This window comes from Capsicum annuum, chromosome 3 (assembly GCF_002878395.1).
Source record: "Capsicum annuum cultivar UCD-10X-F1 chromosome 3, UCD10Xv1.1, whole genome shotgun sequence".
NCBI classification, from domain to species: domain Eukaryota; kingdom Viridiplantae; phylum Streptophyta; class Magnoliopsida; order Solanales; family Solanaceae; genus Capsicum; species Capsicum annuum.
Genome location: NC_061113.1, coordinates 6,630,321 through 6,653,673, shown reverse-complemented (window position 1 = coordinate 6,653,673; position 23,353 = coordinate 6,630,321). Strand labels below are relative to the sequence as shown.

Here is a 23,353-nt window from a genome sequence, read left to right as displayed (position 1 = left end):
TACAGTAACGAAGACAACATATTAGAAACAAAAGAAGCAAGCAAATTATTTTATTTTTCTTTATCCTTTTTCTTTTATTGCACAAGGGGTTTTCTTAGGCTTCTATGCAAAATTATTGAATCCCTTCATTCGATTGGTCGATCCTAAAAAAAAGAAAGTTTCGTTGTTGACTAGCAAATGAGTAATTTATGAAAAGTTATAATTTCCATCCCGAAATTAATAGTATATCTATACGCTTTCATCGACGTTGTTTTTTAACCGAAAGAGCCGAGAGCTAATTATCAAAATTTTAGACTATCCGAATATATACTTCGTGAAATGGTTCATGCATGTTTGTTGCCAGGAGCAACAAAATCAAGTTTCTTTGAAAATTGTACCTCTAAAAATAAAATTTTATATGAACTGCTCCATCAGTTAATTACCATCATTTTCATCTTGTTTAAATTATGGAGTATCTTAAATCAAAATCCTAGAAATGTATGCCATCAAATTACTGTAATTATTATGCATGCTTCAATGAGTATTAATACAATAATTAGACCGATGCAAATAGCTGATTGTCATATGTACCAAAGGTCAGATTATCGATATCGCTATTGATAACATATCCATCGTATTTTGTTGGTCCATCCCATTATATTAAATCTATAATTAGCTAGCTCAAATCGATAAAATCACATGATTTATAGGTAAACAATTTGGAACTTAATAACAGAAAATCTTAATATTTTGTATAGTTATTGAAAATCTTGATTTTAGATATGTTGGAATACATAATTAACTTCAGATACATCCAACGAAGATATATTTTTTTCTTTGTGAAAGATACATAATTAACTTTCGATGCATTTTCTTTGATTTTGAAATTATCAAGATACATAATACATTTAACGGAGATATATTTCTTTCCCTTATGAAGATACATGATTAGTCCATGATACATTTTTTTTTAATTTAGGATCTGTCGAGATACATAATTAGCTCCTGATACATCCAACAAAGATACATAACTAGCAGTGGCGGAGACACCTTGTTGTTGGGGGTTCGAAACCCCCTTCGATGGAAAATTATGTTATTTATATGTGGTTAAAATTATTTTTTATGTATATATAGTTGATGTTGAACCCCCTAAGCCTAGTTCGTTTGCTTACTTTTTTCGATTTTGAACCCCCTTAGTAAAAAATTTGACTCCGCCATTGATAACTAGTTAGAATTTTTATAATTACTTTATAAAAATAAAAATTTATGTAAATATAATAAATTAAGGTGTATATTTACCTTATTTTTCCTCAATTTAACGAGCACTTTTTGTGTTTACTGTGTGGACCTGGCCCAACCAATTTAGAACTTTTGATATTATTTTTTGGTTAAGAAACACATTGTGGTTCTTGCAATTCAATGTCACTGTTAGGTATTTCTTTTTTAAAATTGTTTTTCTTTAGGACAAATTACATCAACTCCATATTTAAGAGATTATATTACTTAATATTCTTTAATTTTTTAAAATTTACATAAAATTTTGATTTTTTAACTTTACTCTTGATACATATCAACAAAATCACACATCATATTTTTACTCCACCATTAACTCATTCAAACTATTTTTCTTTTCAAGAATTTCCTTCCCTAAAATATCTCCAAATAGTCAGATGTCGACATTGATTGAAGCAGCTGTTGGAGAGAAAGCACCAGTCAAACCTGCAAGCACGAATCTCATACTCCTATAATAATGGTAGAGTCAGGGGTGGCCCCAAAGCGGAATTGATTGGTGGTGCTTGGTCGAAGCTCCAGTAGGTAGCCACTCCCTTCTCCAACCAGCTTTTTTGAAGATGGCTGCTGCGGATATTTCCTATGGTTTACGGGCGACTCCCTTTAAACCACAACTAAGTGATACTCCACTCGACTCACTGCTCAGGAGGTGAAAAAATCACTCACCTCGACTTGTTCACAGTCATCCTCACAAGAAAGGAGTGCGGAACCTAAATATGCCACCATATTTAAAAAGGAACCAATTTATGTAATTGATTTAAAAAGTTACAAAAATGGGTTGTTTGCACAAAATAAGTGCACAATATTCTTTTTTCCGTCTTGACACCGTTAAAAAATGATAGTACACTAAATAAGTGCACTATCCATTTTTTTTTACGGATAGTGCACGTATTTAGTGCACTATCCATTTTTTATTGGATAGTGCACTATCCTTTTTTTTATGAATAGTGCACTAAATAAGTGCACTATCCATTTATTTTATAGATAGTGTACTAAAAAGTACACTATCAATTATTTTTTATATATTGCACTTCTTTTCTGCATTATTCTCATTTTTCTATAGTTTAGTGCATTTTTTTAGTGCACTATTCACAAAATAAAAGAATAGTGCATTAAAAAAGTGCACTATCAATTATTTTAATATCTTGCACTTCTTTTGTGAAATGAAATTTTATGTATTTTATTGTGAGATGAAATTTTAGTTTTTTTATAATACAAAATTGCAACATAACGTACAATGAAAAAGTTACATATTTGTATGTCAATGAATGGTGTAATTTTTTGTGAAATGAAATTTTACGTATTTTATTTTGAGATGAAAGTTTATTTTTTTTATAACACCAAATAGCAACATAACGTACTATGTAAAAAATTACATATCTTCTTCATCAGTTTCAGGAACTACGTCGAATTCATGTTGTGTTGGCTCAACTAAACTCAATTGTTTTATACAACAATATGGCACTCCAAAATTTAATGTTTGGTGTAAATGTTTTTGAAGGCCTATTTCGTTAACAACTGGATATACTGGATAGGTAGAATCTCGATGTAGTCTCTAATTTTCAAGTACTTTCCAATGCTACTCTTCATCTGTTCCCTGAAAGATAAGATCATCTAATGTATGAAAAAGCTTTAATGTTTTTTCCATTTCTTGTAAACACCTAATTTTTTACCAAACCTAAATGTTTTGCCATTTTAGTGTTCAATTTCGTTTTAGGGTCTAAATTAGATATTTTAAATTTATCTTATTTTTACTAAATTTATTTTAAAATTTTTGAAAAAATAAACTACAAAAATAAAGTCACATTTTAAATAAGTTTTTATTTTTATTTTTTAGTTTTTATTTGTTTATTTATTTTAAAAAAAAAGAAATTTTTCTAAATTATATTTGTTTCTTCTTTCAAGTTTTAATAAAAAATCTAGTGATATTAATATTTCTTAATCATATTTCTAAGGCTAGTGTTTAATTTATTTATATTTTATTAATTTTAAATAGATTTTTATCATTTTATTTTATTTAAAATATTAGTTAAAAAAAAAAACTTATCCTAAAGACCTAAAACTACCCAAACCACCCCACAATCCCCACTTCTACTTAACCTCTCCCATTACCTCCACACAAAGGGAGGACCTACACTATACATATAAACATTACAGAAAAGGAAGAGACGGAAGGGGGGAATTAAAAAAAAAAAAAGGGGACATAGAAAGAGAGAGACAACATAGAGAAAGATCAGAAAAGGAAAAACAAAAAAAAAGAGAAAGAAACAACAACAGAGAGGAAAAAGAGAAGGAAAAGGGTGTCGAGTTTGAGTTAAGTTTTGGGGTTTCATTCGAGCTTCACAACACCGGCTTTCTATTTTCCGAATTCGATTCAGTTTGTCGACAGGTTCTTATTCAACCCAGTTTCGTTATCTTTTTGTAAGTTTTATTGAGAATCAAAGCATGAATAACATTGTTTAAATAGTTTCATGCAGAGTTTATGTATCATATCTAGTTTGCTCGAAATTTATATGTGTGTACGTGACATAGCCGGGGTGATTATATCATGCTCGTCAACTGGATCCCATTGAATGAAATTTCTGTTCATTTATCTTTAATGCATGATAACTTCTTATAGTCGAGATCTATATGTATCAATTTGCTTAAGAAGATTCAATAAAATTTTGTATAAGTATTATTTAAATTAGAAAATGATGAGTAGCGGTTAGATGTTGACCCTTTTTGTCGCAAGCCTTGTTTGTTGCTTCACTATATATCAAAAAAAATGATGAACAACTTTATTAGTCTTAGGACGATAATTTGGTATATTAAGCTCTCGCTCTACATAGACCTTGAAAGTAAGTAGAGAAAAGGGTGGTTTACTAACGTCTGTGTCTTCCTTTGTTTTTAGTATAGAAATATTTAGATCTAAACCGTTAAGCCAATAAGGTGAAATCTTGTAAGTAAGGGTACCAAGTAATTAACAACACTAAAATAATCGAGCATTTTTATTTGCATAAGAAGTTAATCATTTTCTTTTTAAGTCAAACTTTATCCTCTACTAATCAAGCTTCAGTATAATACTAGCAAATAGTGGTTTTAGTGATCTAGAATTTTATTTATGCAACTTATAATGTTTGGCCCTGAAGGAAAATAAAACCATTCATGTATAAATAATGGAACTGGAAGCATGCAAAAGGTTTAAATCAAGCATATTGGTTTATGACATTAGATCCGAATGCATGGTATTCATGTGATATGAATACTGACTCTTATTTTGCATGAATTGTTGTTTCATTTATGAGAAAATTTTATAAATTAGATTGGAGTCAAATGGATAAAATTTGATGATATTAGCTTATTTTTTTTTAGTTCAAAATTGAGTATTTGATAATTATTCAATATAATGAGTACAAGTTATCAATTGCCGATGTGAATCAGATCAATTAGGCATTAGGCTAACGGCTAATTCTAAACAATTTTCTTCAAGGTCATGACAGTAATTTTCAAGACATTCGAAATCTGAGTGGATTTACCAGAATAACAAGAGTGATATGGGGTACATGTTCGTCTTAAACCCGCAATAATAATAGAGAGGAAAAACTCATATGCGAGGGAGCGAACTCGAAGAATTGTTTTAGGTCCTCAATCTTTAGAAAATTAAGAATTTAAAATATAAGAGAAGGTCAACAATGAAGTAGGAAAGTCCTGCTACCGATCATTCATTTCAATAAAATCTAATATACCTTTTGAAGTTGCTTGAACTGGGTTGGGTAGATTTTAAACCTATTAGGTGCTTATTTAGACTAGGAAAATGGGGACGACTCATAAATGCCTCAAAGGCACGAGAAATGTATCAAAACTTGTGTTATGATCGAAAAGTACTGCTACTGGCAAGCCACGCATTAATATAATTAAATAATTTAAAATAAATTCAAAGTAGGATACAAGTCACTTTTAGGCTAACAAATATTTTATATCCAAAAGAATAATTTAAGCCAGACGTAAGTCATTAAAGAGACCGTGCTAGGACCACGGGACTCGAGGGGTGCCTAACACCTTTCCCTCGGTCAACAGAATTCCTTATCAGAATTTCTAGTTCGCAGACCAAAAAATAAAAAAAATTAAAGAGTCATTTCCTTTTGAATAGGGATTCAATAAGGTGACTTGGAACACCCAAACTCAATTCCAAGTGGCGACTCTGTAAATAAAATAATCCCTTTTCAAAACGTCACTTTAATTGGAAAAACTCATTTTCTCTAAAACAAACTTCCTAGCGGGGTCGGGTGCGGTGAAAAACAGGGGTGTGACATTTCTGATATTTCCTTATTCAAGTGTTCAATAACTTGTGCTTCATCCCTAAATTTACATATCTGAAATGTCGCGGATTGTGCCTGTGGAACGGTCAAATCATGCCATCGACATAACACCTCATAATCACACCATTTAGAATATAGTTGAGTCCATCGAAGTGTTTCTCCCCAAATAATAAAATTATCAGCTTTAGAGGAGTATGTTTCTCCGATAATGATGTGTCCAACAATTTGTAAATCGTGATAAATAGAAATAGGTTTATTTTTTAAGGGACAAATTCGACTATATCATTTTTTTCCGGATAAATTTGTACAGCACCTAAATACTTTTGCAAGATTTTTTGAAATTCTCCCATTTTTTATTTTCTAATATCAAACCAACTTTTCATTGAAGTTTGGCTTAATGCATTATTTGTAATGAGTTGTAAGATGTTATCTCAAAATAAAATACGTAAAATTTCATCTCACAAAAAATTACACCATACATTGACATACAAATACGTAACTTTTTACATTTTACGTTATGTTGCAATTTTGTATTATAAAAAAATTAAAATTTTATCTCATAATAAAATACGTAAAATTTCATCTCACAAAAGAAGTGTAAGATATCAAAATAATTGATAGTGCACTTTGTTAATGCACTATTCATTTATTTTATGAATAGTGCACTAAACTATAGAAAAAGGAGAATAATGCACAAAAGAAGTGCAATATATCAAAAATAATTGATAGAGTACTTTTTTAGTGCACTATCCATATAAAAAATGGATAGTGCACTTTTTTATTGCACTATCTTATTTTAACGGTTTTAAGACGGAAAAAAAAAAGGATATTGTGCACTTATTTTGTGCAAATAACCTATTTTTATAACTTTTTAAATCAGTGGCATAGACTGGTTCCTTTTTAAATATGGTGGCATAGTTAGGTTCTGCACTCACAAGAAAGAGATTTCCACGAACCTAACTATCAAATATTCAACAAGGAATTATTATCAACAATTAAATCATCTTCGTTTCTGGTTTTTTCTCCTCCATTAACGCTTAAATCACTTCCATCTTGATTTCTTCTCCTCTATTAACGCCTGCAACTTTTTTTTTCCTCTCGTAAAATCTCTCCCATTTGTTTTAAAAAAATCTATTGATACATATATAAATTTATTTAGTTATTCATACATGTATATTCTTTTTATGGTGATTCATATGAATGATAAATATGATGTCATTATATGAATATTATGGTGATTCATACAATATATACAGTTTGTATGATTTTAACGGGTGATACATATTGTATTATGGTGATTTATATGGTAGATACAGTTATTTATTTTAATTATTGGGTGATTCGTATGATATTAATGGGTGATATATATGGTATTATGGTGATTCATATGATAGATACAATTATTTATTTTAATTATTAGGTGATTCATATGTTATTAATGAGTGATATATTTTTTTTTTTACACTATCTAAAAATGGAGCAGCCATCTCCATCACCGGAGCTCACTGTTTTGGTGAACCAACGCTGGTCCACTAAAAAACGATCCATTCATCACTAAAAATCCTCATAACAGCCTACAAAAAAAATCACCCCACCGACGTCATCAATTATCGGGTGATATAAAACATATCAACCCAATCTAACTCTTGTTCTTCAGATATCACAAAGGTTTGACCATATCCTTCAAGATCTCCTCCTCCTTGCTCAAACTTCTTTTCTTCTTCCATTGGTAGCTCAAAAAATGCTCCCGTTTCTGACTTCACCTTCTCCAGTAATGATAGTCAGCAGAGAAAGTGAATGAGATCATATTGGATTGAATTGGGATTGACAAAAATTGGGGTATTGAATTTATTTTTGAATCTGGTTAATTTATTGTATAACTGCGTGATTTGCTCCACAGAATAAAAGGGAATCTATTATTTCCTTAAATAATTTTTTTTGTCGGTTTCAAATGTATCAATTTTTTATATGTATCACCATTTTAAAATATCAGGATAAAATATAATTAACAAAATAGTCAGAATTTTAAGTAATATCACTTAAAGATTCAGGGATTTATGTAAGTTCTTTAAGTCGAGATGGTATATAAAAAACAGTCCCCTTATTTCCAATCTCAAATATCATATTAATATTTGTGTTCGGAAGTTAACAAATTCATCTCTAACTAAATATGTAAAAACAATTACAATATTTGCTTGTGATAATATCCTTTAAATATTTATCACTTTGTGATTTCAAATAAAAAAAGTATCCATTATGTTTGTGATGGACAAGATTAGCAAAGTATGGTTAAGATGATTTGAACATGTGAAGAGATACATAGACGCCTGAGTGAGAAGGTGCGAGAAGTTTGAATATAGTAGGTACGAGAAGAGGTAAATGTATATTGAAGAAGTATTGAGGAGATCTAATTAGACAGGACATGACACAACTTCGAATTATCGAGGACATAACCTTAGATAGGAGGGAACACGTACATTAGGGTAATATTGTCTAACTTTTCGAGAATTTAGGCTTGTCAGTGTTTGCTGTTGTATACTACTCGTATTTTTGCGGTCCTTGCTTTTGATATCTATCTTGTTTGTTGTTTATTGTGTTACGGTCATCACTCTACTTTCATGTTGTTCTTGTTTATTTTTTTATAGGCTTTGCACTACCCTTATTAGTTGTTATGTTTCCTTCAATGTCCAATGATTCTGCGTGCATAGATTAGTTGCATTTGAATTAAGGGTTGTCCGAAAACAACTGCTCTATCTCCACGAAATATTGATAAAATATACATACACGTTATTCTTTCTTACATCCCACTCGTAGAATTTCAGTGAATATGTTATAATTGTACTCCATTCAATTCAAATCTATTATATTTCCTATTAGGGCTGCTTATCGATTGGATAATTATGCTTAGCGGTCTGATTTATTGGTTATCGATTTTTAAATGTACCAATCCACTAGCCACCCAATAAGATAATAGTTGGTTCGGTATCGGATTAACAATTAACGGACGGTTATCGGATGGTGTAATGGATAAATTTAAGAGAGAATGAAATATCGAGCGATTATTGATAGTTCCTCCGTTTCTTCACCGAATAAGTTGTTTGTATACTATGATTGATATATTTATCAATCTTTTAGACTTCTTGAGTTTTGTTCGTGTAGTTATTTAATAGGTTAAAACATCGAATCAAATAAGAATTTTCTCTAGACCTAAATGTATGTAGAAACATTTTTAATTACTGAATTGATTGAAAAAAAATTAAAACTTTAATATTATTTGAATTTTTATGTTTTATATCAAACTTTGTGAAGGACACATTTGGATTGTTTCATTTTTATTGCATTCCTTTGTGTTGTCAAGAATAATTTATGTTTTGGTTTAAAAATTAATTTCAGATTTTCTTTACATTTTAGGGAGTCTGACTGCACTTTATGGTTAAATGTCACAAGAAGTGACATATTATTTTCTAAACTAAGAAGTTAATAGAATAATAAATGGAGTTCTATATGTTGGATAGACAAAAGATACTTAGATATCTAGGGGTAAAAATATAATTATAAGAATTTTTATTGGGTTAGCGGTTTATTCGATAAGAAAATTGAGTAATCCGGACCCGCACCAATAAGCCATTAATTATAAAAGTTTTATTCGTTTTCCAACCACTAATCCGATAACCCATTACCAATTAACCAATAAACTAATTTTGCTGTTGGATTAACGATTACGATTCGATTTTGAACAACCCTATTTCTTATTATATGTTTTCTACGTTTCAATATTTTTGTTTTATTTTTTTTAGTCCATTTCAAAAGGTAATTTATTTATCCTTTTTAAGCATTTTAAAATTTTTAACTTTCCACCAACATTTTGATATTAAAATTTTTCTTATTTTTAATTAATTAAGTTGCTGGCACAATTAGCTTTGACTCCAAAAAAGAAAAAAAAAAAAAAAAACATAAACCATAAACCTCCCTCCTTTAAACGTACAATTTTCTCCGGAAAAATACAGTATGGCGGCGGCGGCGGTGGTTAAAGGGGCGGTGCTGCCACGGCCATTGACATTTGTTACCGGAAATGCAAAGAAATTGGAGGAAGTTAGGGCAATTCTTGGACAATCTATTCCCTTTCAGTCCCTTAAACTTGACTGTAAGTATTCACAATTTATTTTTATTTAATTTATATGTATTATTTGTGCTTAATTTTGATAAAATTTCAATATTTATGTTAAAGTAATGAACCCCTTTATGTCAAAATTTGATCTTTTAGTGCCAGAACTTCAAGGTGAGCCTGAAGATATATCCAAAGAAAAAGCAAGAATTGCTGCCAAAGAGGTTGTTCACTGCTATGGCTTTAGCATATTTACATATGTGTATATATTATGCGTGTGTATTACTCACTTAGTTTCATTTTACGTAGCCCCTGTACCAAAAATAGATGTTTGAGTTTACTTGTCCATTTTAGGAAATCAAGAGAATCATATTAAGCTTAGTAGTATTATATAACTACATAAAGTGCATTAGTCAAATTTACAGGTCGTTTGGTTGGGAACCAGCATGTATATGGGACAACTTATCCCATCACTATGGTAGGATAAATAGGGGCTACCTAATACCTCCAACCAAATGCAGGATAAACTGGGATTATAATACCTTATACCTCACATCAAACGACCCCAGTAGAGTTCTAAAGTATCATTAGTAAGGTTAGTTTGATAAAATACAGGGATGTGCCAGGTCAACACGGGCAAGTAATATGATATAGAGGGAGTATATGTTTTGTATGTATTATAACTGACCAATTCCCCTTCATTAGATTCTAGTTGAATCCGAGCTTACCAAAATAAAATGGTCAAGTTAAGTACTTCAGGTGTTTATCTTGCTTATTATTTTAATCCTCTGGAGTATCTATCTGTATGATCCTTTCAACCTAGAGTCCAGGTCACCTTGTGCGTGCCTCGACTATTACACGAGGTATCTGCTACTTCCACCAGCCAAACACAGGCACCACGTGACTTTGCTCACCACTCTAATGTTTATTCAATAAGTGTGGTTTTCTGTGGGTCACATTCTGGATGACTTTGTCTTTATATTGTTCCTGCTTCTTTAGCCCAAGGTTCTATCGATATTGAGAACTTATGGTATCTCGTATTCATCTTGACCGAAGCATTTGCAATGTCTTGATATTTTGGTATCATGATATGAGACAAGTGACATAACACTAATGTTTCAATATTCAATTAAATAGTGCTAAATACACGAGCCGCCACACATTTGGTTATAACACTTGCTGTCACTTTATATTTGTCCACTTATCTTTTTCTTTTCTCCATCTATGAGAGATACCTTTCGAATGTACTGTTTGTGTATGGTTGGGCAATTGACTGAAAATTTTTTCTTAGGTGAATGGACCAGTGCTAGTTGAGGATACTTGTCTTTGCTTCAACGCCCTTAAGGGTCTCCCAGGAATGTGACAAACACATATGTGCATGCTTAGTATATGTGTTTATTTGAGTTGTGACAATGAACTAAGGTGCTGATTTTTTTTGTTTGTTCTTTTGCAGGGCCTTACATGTAAGTTCATCCCTTCTCTTATCACTCTGCTCTTGAGTTACGTGCTTTCTTTTATTTTATATGTCCTAGAAAATCCTTCATGATACATAGTGATGCTTTTCGATTAATATGCAGTTCTGTTAAGTGCACTCTAACTATATTGTAATCCGCTGTGCCATTTACCCAATATGAAGCCTATAGTTCTCAATTGTTCTCTGTTCACAGATGAACTAAAGCTAATAAACTTTACGGTGTGTGAAATATTGGGGTTTATTTATAGTGATAAGTTATTTCAGCCTTTTAGACTTCTGTTAGTACTTATAGGCTGCTTCCTTACTCGAGGAATGTGCTTTATAAAGTCTAGTGTTCTCAGAATACAAGTTGTGTTTGGTTGTTGATAGTGTTTTGTGAAGGCATTTTTTCACACCAAATAGGGAAAACTGACTTACATTCATGTGCGTGAGTCATTACAATTGTACCAATATATAACTATTTTTACCTTTAATTCTCAATATTATCACAAAAGCATCTCTCAATCTCCCAACTGCACATATACTATATGATGAGTTTGTGTGGTGTAATGACAATATTTCAATGTTTACTGCGAAACTGTTTTCTAGATCAAGTTCCAGTAGTGGGTATTAAGGTAGGTAACTTATTTTAAAGGTGAAACATAGGCAGCACAAGGTTTCTACTTTTAAGAATGTAACCTCCAAATGAATAGGCAACATACAATGAAATTTGACTATGTCAAAAGATTATCATGTAACAATGTGCTGATGAACCAAGTCCTTTATTTATTTATTCTTTTTTTTTTTGGTGAAGTAAGGTATCGTATTAAAAAGGCATCAAGGAGATGCAAAGTAGATGAGCCAAGTCTTTGAAACTTATGCTTTCCCTTTGAATGAATTTCTGCTTCTATGCATATCAAACCTATAATATCTTTATTAAGTAGAACTCTCTCGACGTTTTAGTTCATTGTGCAGTAGCCAGCCTTCTGTTTTTTCTTTTGCAAGTTTTTCGCTTTTTAAATTTTTTACTAATTGATCAGCTGTATCCTCAACGTTCTGTATTTCTTTTCCCTTTTTTCATTTGGCGATCTTTTGGGGGTTGGGACTGGAATTAATGTTATGGCACTAGTGTATTAAAAAACTTTAAGTTTCTGGGAGCCTGAGTTGGGGCTTGTTATTACTTAGATGCATTTCTTTTGCAAGTCTGGAGGTCACCCTCTTGATCTGGGAGTAAATACAGAACATTTATTTTCCTTCATTGAATATCTTGAAGGTTGAATTCACAGCCTAATAATTGGGTCGATTCTTGTGAAATAGCTTCCCCGAGAGTATTGCTCCAATTCAAACGTAAAGGCTTATCTTTCAGCAGGACAGTCTTTTTGCTCAATACTAGAATCTTACTCGGCATGTGTCGTGTTACCATTTATTGGTCCAATTTTTATCCGAAAGCTCGAGAGGACATGATAATTTCATTTTCCACTAAAGGACCGTAGAAACATGCATTTGCGTCAATGACTCCTTATCAAAGTGGAAATATTATTAACTAAAATTTACCACAACCAGACATGTGTCATTCCATCACCTTTGAAAGGAGTGCTTGTCGGATGAGCGTAAAAATGCATAACTATGAGGAGGAAGATAAATTTGCTGCAATTGCTAGTCAGTGGCTATTAGGCAGAATCTTGTTTTAGTAGGGCTTTATCATATTGTTCTTTTCTCTCGTAAATAATATTTGGAGTTTAGGTGACCTCTTACATTGAAATTGCTAATGAAAGTGACGGTAATGCTCATACTGTTGTACAAAATAGTGGGAACTCACCTTGAGAATGTACCCTGCATATATGATTTATCTAGATGGAGCACTTTTTTCCTACTCCTTAATAATCCTGCTACCTTAAACATGCCATGAGAGACACTTCTATCTAGAAGAATTCTTTTTTTATCTCCAGGTCTTTTATTCTTATTTAACACTCAATAAAAGTTCAAACCTTACGTTAGCACCGATGGCCAGTTAAAGTCTGACGCTTAAAATGGACAGAACATTGGACATTAGCGAATTTAGGCGAACTTATTAAGAGTTTGGAATTCTGTCCACAGATTTGACTTACCTTGGATCATATGCAATCTTAATTTTAAAATATTTCTCTCCCTAACTCCCTTTTAATGGACATGCCAAATACTCAATTTTTGTATATGCTGTTATTTGCCAATTCTCGTTACGTTTTTTACTATTGACATAATATACTTTGTAATTGTTGCTTAATGTTGGGATTGCATACCAAATTACGGTCTGCAGCAAGTGGTTTCTGCAAAAGATTGGTCATGAAGGTAATTGCTTAGCTTGTTTTTCTCATATACCATTGCCTTGGACTTATTCACTTATGTTCTCCTTTTCTGTGAAATAACTCTATTTTTCTGCTCGTTTTTTTTCTCCTGGACATTTTTTAGGTCTAAATAACTTATTAATGGCTTATGAGGATAAAACAGCATATGCTATGTGTATCTTTTCGCTTGCTCTTGGTCCAAATACAGAGCCAATGACTTTTGTAGGAAAAACGCTGGTAAGTATTTGCTTCTGTAATCCATGAATTCTTCCTTAAGACTTTGTGTTCAATTTTTCCATTATTATATTTGCTGATCAGTGTTATGTTTCAAGCTAGAATGATCCGTGGTGGTTATTCAATGAATATTTTCCAAAGTAATAGCCATAGTGCTGGTTATCTCGTTTTATATTTAATTCCTATATTTCTTACAATGGTGCTTCTTTTTATGTTAGTTCGACCATGAAATCAACTTCCTCGCGAAAGTGGTTATACCTTCTCTTCTTGTTTTTAGATGAAAAATAATCCTAGGAGATAGGCATGTCTAGAGGCTCCCAAACTCTCTTCCTTAGGTCCAAGATGGAAACAAATTCTGAGATTCTGGTGACTTTCTTCCCATGTTTTTTAAGACGCAAGATTTCCTAGGTGAAATAAGTGACTGTTCCTCCTATAATACAGCAGACACCTTAAACTTGGCTGTTTGACAAGCTTGATGGTTCTGCCGCAAGACAAGCCTGTGTTGCTTATGAATATGGATATTTGGTGCAAGACAAGCCCGTCGCTCTTGTCATCTGGCTTTGTGTTTTTCCCCTCAAAATCCCTATACTAACATATAAAATTAAAGAGTTGTTTTGGCAGTCTTGTCATCTGGTTTTATGTTATCATTCCAGTTGCTTACACACGTTACAGTTTTGTCCAAAAATCCCCGCATTAACAACCTTATGAAGACCAATAAGTTTGGGTCCTATCCTAAAATGTAGTCATGGAACTTGATAGATTTTTCAATGTTTCTTTGTTAACATTGCAAACATGGCTCTTCAGGGAAGGATAGTGCCAGCAAGGGGACCCAATGATTTCGGATGGGATCCGATATTTGAACCTCATGGCTATGACCAAACGTAAGTCCTTTCCTTTGAATACTTTCCTATTGAACGTGAGAACATCTGATGTGAAGAGAGCACTAACTTATACAACTGTGTTGCAGTTACGCTGAGATGCCCAAGGAAGAAAAAAACAAGATCTCCCACCGTGGTAAAGCTCTTGAACTAGTGAAGTCACACTTCGCTGAGGCTCGGTACACTTTCCAGACGGACTCCACTGCCTAAGACTAGGGCGTACGCCTCTGTTGTGACATAATCTTCGTGTTCTTGCTCAAGAGCTATAATTGATGACAGTGTAAGCTTCTTTTTACTCTCCCAGATAAAATTGGGTGAAGGAATGAGATACACGAAATTTTGGACCTTATGATTGTTCTTAATAGAGTTTATGATATAGCACAACTTTCCTTTTTATTTCTATTCAATCCCAAAAACTAGCATGAAACCAGAATCGCCCATGACTATATGAGGCAATAACAGTCATTTCCTGAACCAGTTCACGATATTCTAGTATTCTCCCGTGCACGTTCAGGACTGGACATTTGGAGTAAACATTGTGCAGTTGCTACAATATTAGGAACTTGTATCTTACATCTAACTCAACTTAAAAGCTAGCTTACGAGGTCGCAATTTTCCAAGATCGTGTTCTGTATACTACAATTCATTCTTTGGACTTGGGAGAAAGGCACCTGACATTGTTAGAATTTTACTATTGATTTTCCCAGCTTTCTCCCTTGTTCTACCCCTTCTTCCTGCCTAGATGACTCTTCACTTTCGATGCTACTGCACTCTTGTCGGATTCTCCAAAAATACACTAGCTTTGGCGAATCTGACACGCACTCGTTGACATTTTTGAAGAGTCCGAGCAACATAGGATATGACCTTTCTTTTCATAGCTTAGAAAGTGTAATGTTGTTTAAGCGACAAGACAGCGTTGCTCGCATGGTAAGCAGCCTCACTTCCAAGTCCAAGATTGTAAGTTTGAATCAGCAGCTTCGGGGAGGGGGTTGGGGGGTGGAGGGGAATAGTGTTACTTAAGCAACTTAAAGCAACTATAATTAAACAGTTGGTACCATATGGTACAGAAGTTGGAAGGCATCCAAGGTAACAAGAGGAACATGATAATTTCTGTTTTTCAATTATGATAATTACTTATCATTTTCCTCTCAGCCTGGAATCAACTTACCAGCATAATCATTTTGGTTAACCAAAACAAGTTACCAAATTTGATCTTGTCTCATTTCTATAATTAAAAAAATATATATAGTATTGCTTTTTATCACATAATGGATGGGTTTTAATTATACCTCTTGATCTTTTGTCCAGCTAAAGGTCTTTCTATTGTACCTTAATCTATTTATCAACTTTCATATTAATTCATGAAACAATTAAGCATATGATGGATTAACATTGGGGTTTGTATAATTGTATTGAGTGTGACATCTCCAAATTAAAGCTTCATCTCTTTATATTACAACCTATATATTATATAACATGTAACATGGAGATACATGTGGTAAGTTGGTTATCTCATTAAGAATAATATTGAAAGACACCCACCCCTCTTCTCAACCCTACAATAACAGTTTTTTCAATTGGGGCAAAATTAAAGAATAGGATCACATGCCCTGTGGGGTCCATACTCACATGCATTGAGTAGCCCTATGGATTTAATTCCTTCCTTCTACCCCCATAATGTGAAATTGAGACTATTTAGGTTATTGTCCAATCAAGTCAATGTAGCAAATATGTCATGTTCCTTTAGCACAACAAGTGAAATTCTTTTCTTTTTTTTCAAATTTTATGATATAATATTGGACTAAGATGAATGTGAGTAGAGCAAACATGGATACAATGAGAGTGAGTGAGCATTCATATTGTGATCTTAATTTGTTTAGAATTGAGGTATAGTAGTAGTTGTTGTTCTATATAATGATATTTGAATCTAACTTTAGGACAAGTTGTTATGTTGAGTCATCTTTTGTCAAAGATGAAAAAAGATGGTTGTTAAAGAGTGTAAACCATTACAAGAATAGTTGTCACTTGTCAAAGGAGTGTAAACCACTTTCTTCTTTCCTTTTTTCTTTAATCAATAGAATATAGAAAGGGAGCCCGATGCACTAAGTTCTCGTTATGTGCAGGGTTCAGAGAAGGGCCGGATCACAAGTGTTTGTTTTATGCAGTCTCATCATGTATTTCTGCAAAAAGGTTGTCTCCACATAAGTTGTTTGGACTCTTCACTTTTGATGCTGCGCCCGTGTTGGATTCTCCAAAAATACACTAGTTGTGGACAATTCGGCACGCACCCGTTGACATTTTTTAAGAGTCCGAGCAACATAGGTTTCCACGATTTGAACCTCTGATCACATGACAACAACTTTACCTATTTCTACAAGGCTCCCCTTAATCAATAGAATATGTTTTATCTTAATATTTCAGAGATAATATATTTTATTTTATCCTAAATGACATAGCATTATCTCTCCAACAATGTTGCTACTACTGTCCCAACTATCAGGTGATTTGTCAAAATTACAGGAAGTTAAAGAAAAGTAACCCCATGTGACAACTGACAAAAGATCATTTTCATCATTAAATATTAGATTATGCTTAAGTGGAGTGATTTAGTGCATTTACGAAATCACAAGGTAAGTAAATCTAACAAAGTTTTAACGGTATCATTACTTCAAAAGACAAACTCATTAGTTATTCATTACTAAAGTTGGTTACTGCACTCTTTAACAATCTTAAGCACATGCTGCCACCATTATGGCAACTACCAGCAGGATGAAAAGCAAAACTTGGACTAGTGTGATTGATATCAAATTATACTATATGATATAAGCACAACAAAACGAGGCACAACCAAGATGATATTAATGTTTGCATTGACAAAGACAAAGCAAGAAAGTAAAAGGTAACAATCATAAAGGTACTAAAACTTTGCATCATTTCAAACAGAAAGGTTCTTTTTTCTTCTTTCCCTTCCAATAACATTTGTTTGACAATTCACACTATGTAGCTTGTATGACTCAAAAAGCTAAAGAAAAAACTTACAAAATCATTCACTCCTATAGTAAAAAAGGGAAAAACACAATAGCCAAAGCACAATATTGCAGACTAAAGACTCAAGACAGCATCACAAAGATAGAATGGGGATCGACAAAGGGTTTGGCTGAGGACTCTCGAGATTGGGAAAAAAAAAAAAAAAGATATTGGGCATGGACAACGCTTCTGCGCCTGGTTCAAGAACAGATATTGGCTTTTCTTGAATTGAAATCAGGCCGAGGTTGCACAACGCTTTGAGATAGGATGAATTGACAGTGTAAAAAATGTACACTTGCCAGGAGGAATAGAATAGATGATTAATGGACTGATTAACAAACAATGGGATATAACTTTGATTTGGGAGGACTATAGACTATAGAGTAGTTCTTTTTTTAGAGTAGTAAGAATGGAAATCTACTAGTGGAAAAAGCAAAAAGGGAAAAAAGGGACACTTTCTTTTGGTAAATCTGTATAGTAAATGATAAGAGCGAAGCTGGCTGTACTAGCAAGTGCGGCTTCTACGGCAAGCAAGGGGACCAGCACCTGCAGTCATGGCACCGACCATTGAAGAGGACTTGGCACCTAAGCTCGAAGCTCTTGCATAGCTTGCTGAAGCTCCAGCACCTGATGGAGTGAAATAGGCACCATTAAGCATCAAGTCTCCTGATGATCTCCAGTTCCAGCCTTTCCATTGACCTGCTGCTGTGTCAACCCTTTTCGTTACCTGTGTTTCAACAGTTCCAATCAAATTAGTACTTTCGTTAGTTCACTACATTATGAAGTAGCAATTCATTTACAGTTTTTGGATGTTAATTACCTCTTTTGCAAAAGGATTAGTTGGGGCAAGGTATCGGTTTCCTTGGCTGTTGATGGTGGGGTTAGCACTTCCACCAATAGCATACATCTCCCAGTGAGTGTAGTCATTGTTCACCACATGGAAGTAGCCATGTCTGCACCTGCAATTATTCATAAGACGCAAAATTATTAAACTTTTTCAAAGGAGATTCAGATCTTTTGTTTGACAAGTAATGGTAATTATGAGTTCTTGAAATAACAAGAACAAAAGCAGAAATTACCTAGGCATTCTTTGAATGAGACCCTCTCCAAAGTGGTTGTATGCAATTGTCACTTGCATCTGCTTGTCTCTATTGTAGGAGTCACTGTGGCCCAATAGCATGACCTGTTTTTGCATTATAACAAAAAGAGACCCTGAAGTTAGCTCAACAGCTCTGGACAGCAGAGATAAAAATCTAAAATTAGTTTCAAGAATTTAAAGCACCTCATTATGATGGGCGAAATGATTGTTGGAAATAGTAATGGCAGTTGAGCCCATTACAGCATCAACAAGACCATCAGCACAGTGAGAGAGTGAGTTATGATCAACCCATATGTGGCTTGAACCAAAGATAGATATGGCATCACCATCAGCCATTGTCCTCCAGCCGAAATGGGTCGTTGAGCTCCTCACCATGGCGTTTCCAGTTGGTTTGCAGTCATGAATGTGGAGGCCATGGATAATAATATTGGTAACAAACTGGACAGTGATACAAGCGCCATTGGCAATGTGAACATTGTATCCACGGGCATCAATGGTTTTGAAACTGTTCATAATGAGCTCCTGTTTCAACTGTATGACCATGTCGCGGCTGAACACAATCCACAAGGGCTCCTCCTGGATAACAGCATGACGAATAGTACCAGGCTTTGGGTTAACAGGGTCATCGTCGCGAGAATCAGTGACAACATAGTAACGACCATCACGACCACCAATGGCATTACGCCCAAATCCAATGCCACAATCAGCAAGACGCTTGCGATTCTTTTGCCAATTGGGGTCACATCTCCAGCAGTCATCAATAGGATTTCCTGTCCCACAAGAGAAATATCCAAGTTTTCGCCTTTCAGTACTGTTCCTGATGCTCCTGTTTTAACACCCAAAACATTAGTTAGTTAACACAAATAAATGCAGTAAACGGTACTATTGTAGAAACATGTCACTTTCCATTTCTCAAGCAAAATTATTGTATCCAGGAACAGGAAATTTCATCTTTTTCCTAGGAATGGAAATACAATGGTCAAAATCAAATACTGTTTGTGGTTACTTTTAACAGTGTCGGTGGACATAACTAGCTTAGGTTACATATATTTCCTTGGCAATGCTATACTGCTAGAAATGTAGGGGACCATAAGCTTGGAGCCAGTGAAACTGCATTAAAGCATTTTGTCGTTGCACAAGCATTTTTTGGCAAAACACAATAATTTTTTGAGGTACTATAGTCTAAAAAAGGGCCAAAGACGGGTCATGCTGCCACGTGAAAAAAAGATAAGAGAGTAATGTAAGCAGTATAATCTGAGTGACCAATGGTACAATTGTATTTTAGTAGCAGCATTGCACCATTAAGTTTGCTCCGTCATTCTGATACTATACATTTTCTTGAATGCACATGCAGTAGTGAAAAATGTCACTACTCCCATGTGTAACAATCAATTAATGACAATGACTTCTTACAGATTGTAAATAAAAATACCGACAGTAAAGTTTTAAGAATAGAATCCACCACCAATTGAAAGACCTCCCCTTTTCTTTCAAGGACAAAATAGAAGATATACTAAATAAAATATAAGGGATGAAAAAGACATTATTATCATATTTAATTGACTTCCCATATAAACTATTGCCAATTTTTTTTTTTCATTTTAATTAGAAAAAGGATAAGGATACAATAGAGATCTTACTATAATTACAAAAACAAAATCCAGCTAAGGGTCTATACATTTTTAATGCTGAAAATGCCTAAGTATTTGCTCCGCTACTTATCAAACAAGAACCAGAAGTACTAAAAGTGGCCAACCCAATAAACAGGACATACACACTTCTTGTATTTTAAGACACTTTCAACTGTATAAATATAGATTCATTACCACCCCCAACCCCCTATAAAGCAGGGGTGTCAGGGTTAATGTAGGTGGTGGGTGGGGGGTGGGGTGGGGGGATTGAGTAGGTCTGCCATAGAGGAATCGTTTAAAGGACCACAACAAATGAGCTACTCCTAACTACCAAAAAACCTATAGTGAGTTTGATGCAAACTTTATTAAAAAAGTAAAATTTTGCAAAAACAAACACACAAAGAACACAAAGAAAAAGGCAATACTAAGACATATAAGGTAAAGGTAACCTACTCTGCAACCATGTTAACAACTTCTTCTGGATCATCCACTGCATGTTTGCTCAATTTCTCCTCAACCTCTTCCAAACTGATATGGAAAAAAAAACACAAATAATTATCATCAATCAAACAACCCCTTAACCTTTTTTTTTTTTTTTCTGTATCATCAAAATATTCAAGAAAAAAACTAGGGGCATATTGGGAATTTCAAGCTAAAATATATAGCAACCGACATTTATCCACTATTTCACGCAGCAAAAGGTGGAATGACACAAAGTACACTGTTGAAAAGTAACACACACACTACACTTTCAGTGCGTGTTTTCTTTACATTGCTCAAGGTAGGAAAATGCTACTCATATTTTAGAAATTTACCTTGTCGATGAGGATGATTCTCACATTATAATTTCAGTTATTTATTTGTTGTTTAAAAACTATACATACACTCTCCCTATAGGTATATATTAATTAATACATAATAAATGAATATTAATACATAATAAATGACAAAACCGTCAATAAAGTGCAACTAACAAACTACGATAGTAGAGAGAATCTGTTAAATGAGGCGAATCGGTAACAGGAAGTAAAATGACTAAAATGCCCATTAACTTCACTATTACTACCTAGTAAATCCGTAAATTAGGGAGTTTAACAGGGTAATATTGGAAATGCATGCAGTTAAGGAATCAATGAAGATTTTCTGGTAAAAGAGCAGAGGTATCCAATGAGAAAAGAAAGTTTAATAACGAATTAAACGGTTCAGATCTAATGAAATAAAAGGAATCTCGACGGCTGAGATTGTTTCTAATACAAAGTACTTGGATCGACATAGTGAGAATATTAGATCTGACGGTGCATATTGAACGAGTCGTTTTGGAACCAAAAACTAACGGCTGAGATTTATCGAATGTACCTGACGGCCATTGTTGAGTTCTCAGAGCTCTGCAACTGCGATTTTTCCACAGTTCTGTTAAAGCAAAACAGAAATGTAGCGTTTATTAGCTAAAATATGGAGAAATTTTTGAATAAAGTAGCTCAAAAAAGCTTAAACTATAGTGTTTTTGTGTTGATTTAGAGGTAAAAAACAGCTCAAAAAAGGAAAAACTCATAGAATTTTCTGAGAATTCTGAAAAAATAAGAGTTTCTAGAAGAGTCTAAACGAGGAATTGCATGGAATTTCTCAGAAATCTGCAAGTTTAAATGAAGAAAATTAAGGAGAATATCCAAAAAAATACGAAAAAAAATTCAGAACAGTAAAATTCAGCCCAGAAATCTGAAAAAAACAGTCCAAAAGAAGAAAATTATGGAGAATATCGCAAAATTACAGCGAAGAGTCCAAGGAACTGGAACTCAAAGAACGTTGTGAGAAGCTACAGAAACATAAATTTTGTTTAAATTTTTCCGAAAATGCAGCTGAATTTTGCTGCAGAGAAACCAAAAATACACTAAATTTTTACTAAATCTTCACTATTAAAACTCCTACGAAGCTTCAGACAAAGAAGAAACAGAACTGAAGAAACAGTGAAATACATAAAAAGAGTGAGGAAAGGCATGAAAACACAAATTCTGTTTAAATTGTCCGAAAATGCAGCTGAATTTTTCTGCAGAGAAGCCAAAAACACTCTCTAATTTTACTAGAATTTCATTGTTAACACTTCTACGAAGCTTCAGACACAATTTTTTAGCAAATAAGCCAAAAAAGAGTTTTAAGAAAAGCCATGAAAACACAAAATTTCTTTAAATTTTCCGAAAATGCAGCAAAACTTGGCATCAGAGAAGCCAAAAAAGAGTGAAAAAAAGCCATGAAAACACAAATTTTGTTTAAACTCATCAAAATGCAGCTAGACTTAACAGCAGAGAAGCCAAAAAAGAGTGAAAAAAAGCCATGAAAACACAAATTTTGCTTAAATTCTCCAAAAATGCAGCTAAATTTAGCAGCAGAGAATCCAAAAATACACTCAACGAAGCTTCAGACACCGGAAAAAAGTGAATATCGGAAAAGGTGAACCGGACCTGGAGCCGGAACCGTCGTTACTTGCATAAACTCCGACGAGAACCAACAGAAGTAGCAGAAAACCAAAGCTAAGCGAAAGCCATTTCTTGGAAACCAACGCCATTTTCACAGTACACAACTTTCTCTCTCTACAAATTTCTCTCTTTCTCTCACTACAAAAAACAAATGGGAACAGAGAAAGAAAGAAGAAGGTGCACTGCGCCCAATGTAACGGTCTCTGAAGCTGCTTTATATAGACCCTCTTGACAGAAACCGTTAAATTTAACGGCCGTTTATTAACTAATTTATCCTCCCATTTTTTCTAACCATGGTTAGTGGATTTGGTTTTTTTAACCGAACTACTAACCACTTTACTAACCGCCAGTAACAGCTTAAGTTAAAGTTTGGCTATCCCTTTTTCTAAATAACTTTAATGCTAGCTTCTTTCTTTTAAAAAAAATAATAATAACATAAACATATACCGTAATTTATTATATTTAAACAAATTTCTATTCTTATAAAATAATTATACAAATCACAACTAATTATATATGCGAGTTAGATGTATCGGAGCAAAAATATATTGAGAGCTAATA

General features: G+C 33.4%; 2 protein-coding genes across 3 annotated transcripts; one reads left to right on the top strand and one right to left on the bottom strand.

The window, feature by feature from the left end:
* Positions 1 to 9,481: 9,481 nt before the first annotated feature.
* Positions 9,482 to 17,795, top strand: LOC107864517 (inosine triphosphate pyrophosphatase). Of its 2 annotated transcripts, XR_001672657.2 has the most exons (9): positions 9,482 to 9,714; positions 9,835 to 9,899; positions 10,967 to 11,030; positions 11,129 to 11,138; positions 13,425 to 13,456; positions 13,577 to 13,689; positions 14,491 to 14,567; positions 14,654 to 14,844; positions 16,688 to 17,795. XR_001672657.2 is itself a non-coding variant. In XM_016710905.2 (8 exons), exons 1-8 carry the CDS (start codon positions 9,579 to 9,581, stop codon positions 14,772 to 14,774), a joined length of 618 nt encoding a protein of 205 aa, XP_016566391.1. In that variant the 5' UTR covers positions 9,482 to 9,578; the 3' UTR covers positions 14,775 to 14,964. The 2 variants fall into 2 exon arrangements, 1 of the variants encoding a protein (XP_016566391.1); XM_016710905.2 differs by lacking the exon at positions 16,688 to 17,795 and having other exon boundaries at positions 14,654 to 14,964.
* LOC107864518 (probable pectate lyase 8) lies at positions 17,480 to 22,993 on the bottom strand. Its single transcript, XM_016710906.2, has 7 exons — positions 22,778 to 22,993; positions 21,678 to 21,731; positions 20,775 to 20,849; positions 18,874 to 19,516; positions 18,671 to 18,774; positions 18,412 to 18,550; positions 17,480 to 18,318 (listed from the first exon to the last, which is right to left on the bottom strand). The coding sequence occupies exons 1-7, from the start codon at positions 22,879 to 22,881 to the stop codon at positions 18,097 to 18,099; spliced, it is 1,341 nt and encodes a 446-aa protein (XP_016566392.1). The 5' UTR covers positions 22,882 to 22,993; the 3' UTR covers positions 17,480 to 18,096.
* Between the last annotated feature and the right edge of the window lie 360 nt (positions 22,994 to 23,353).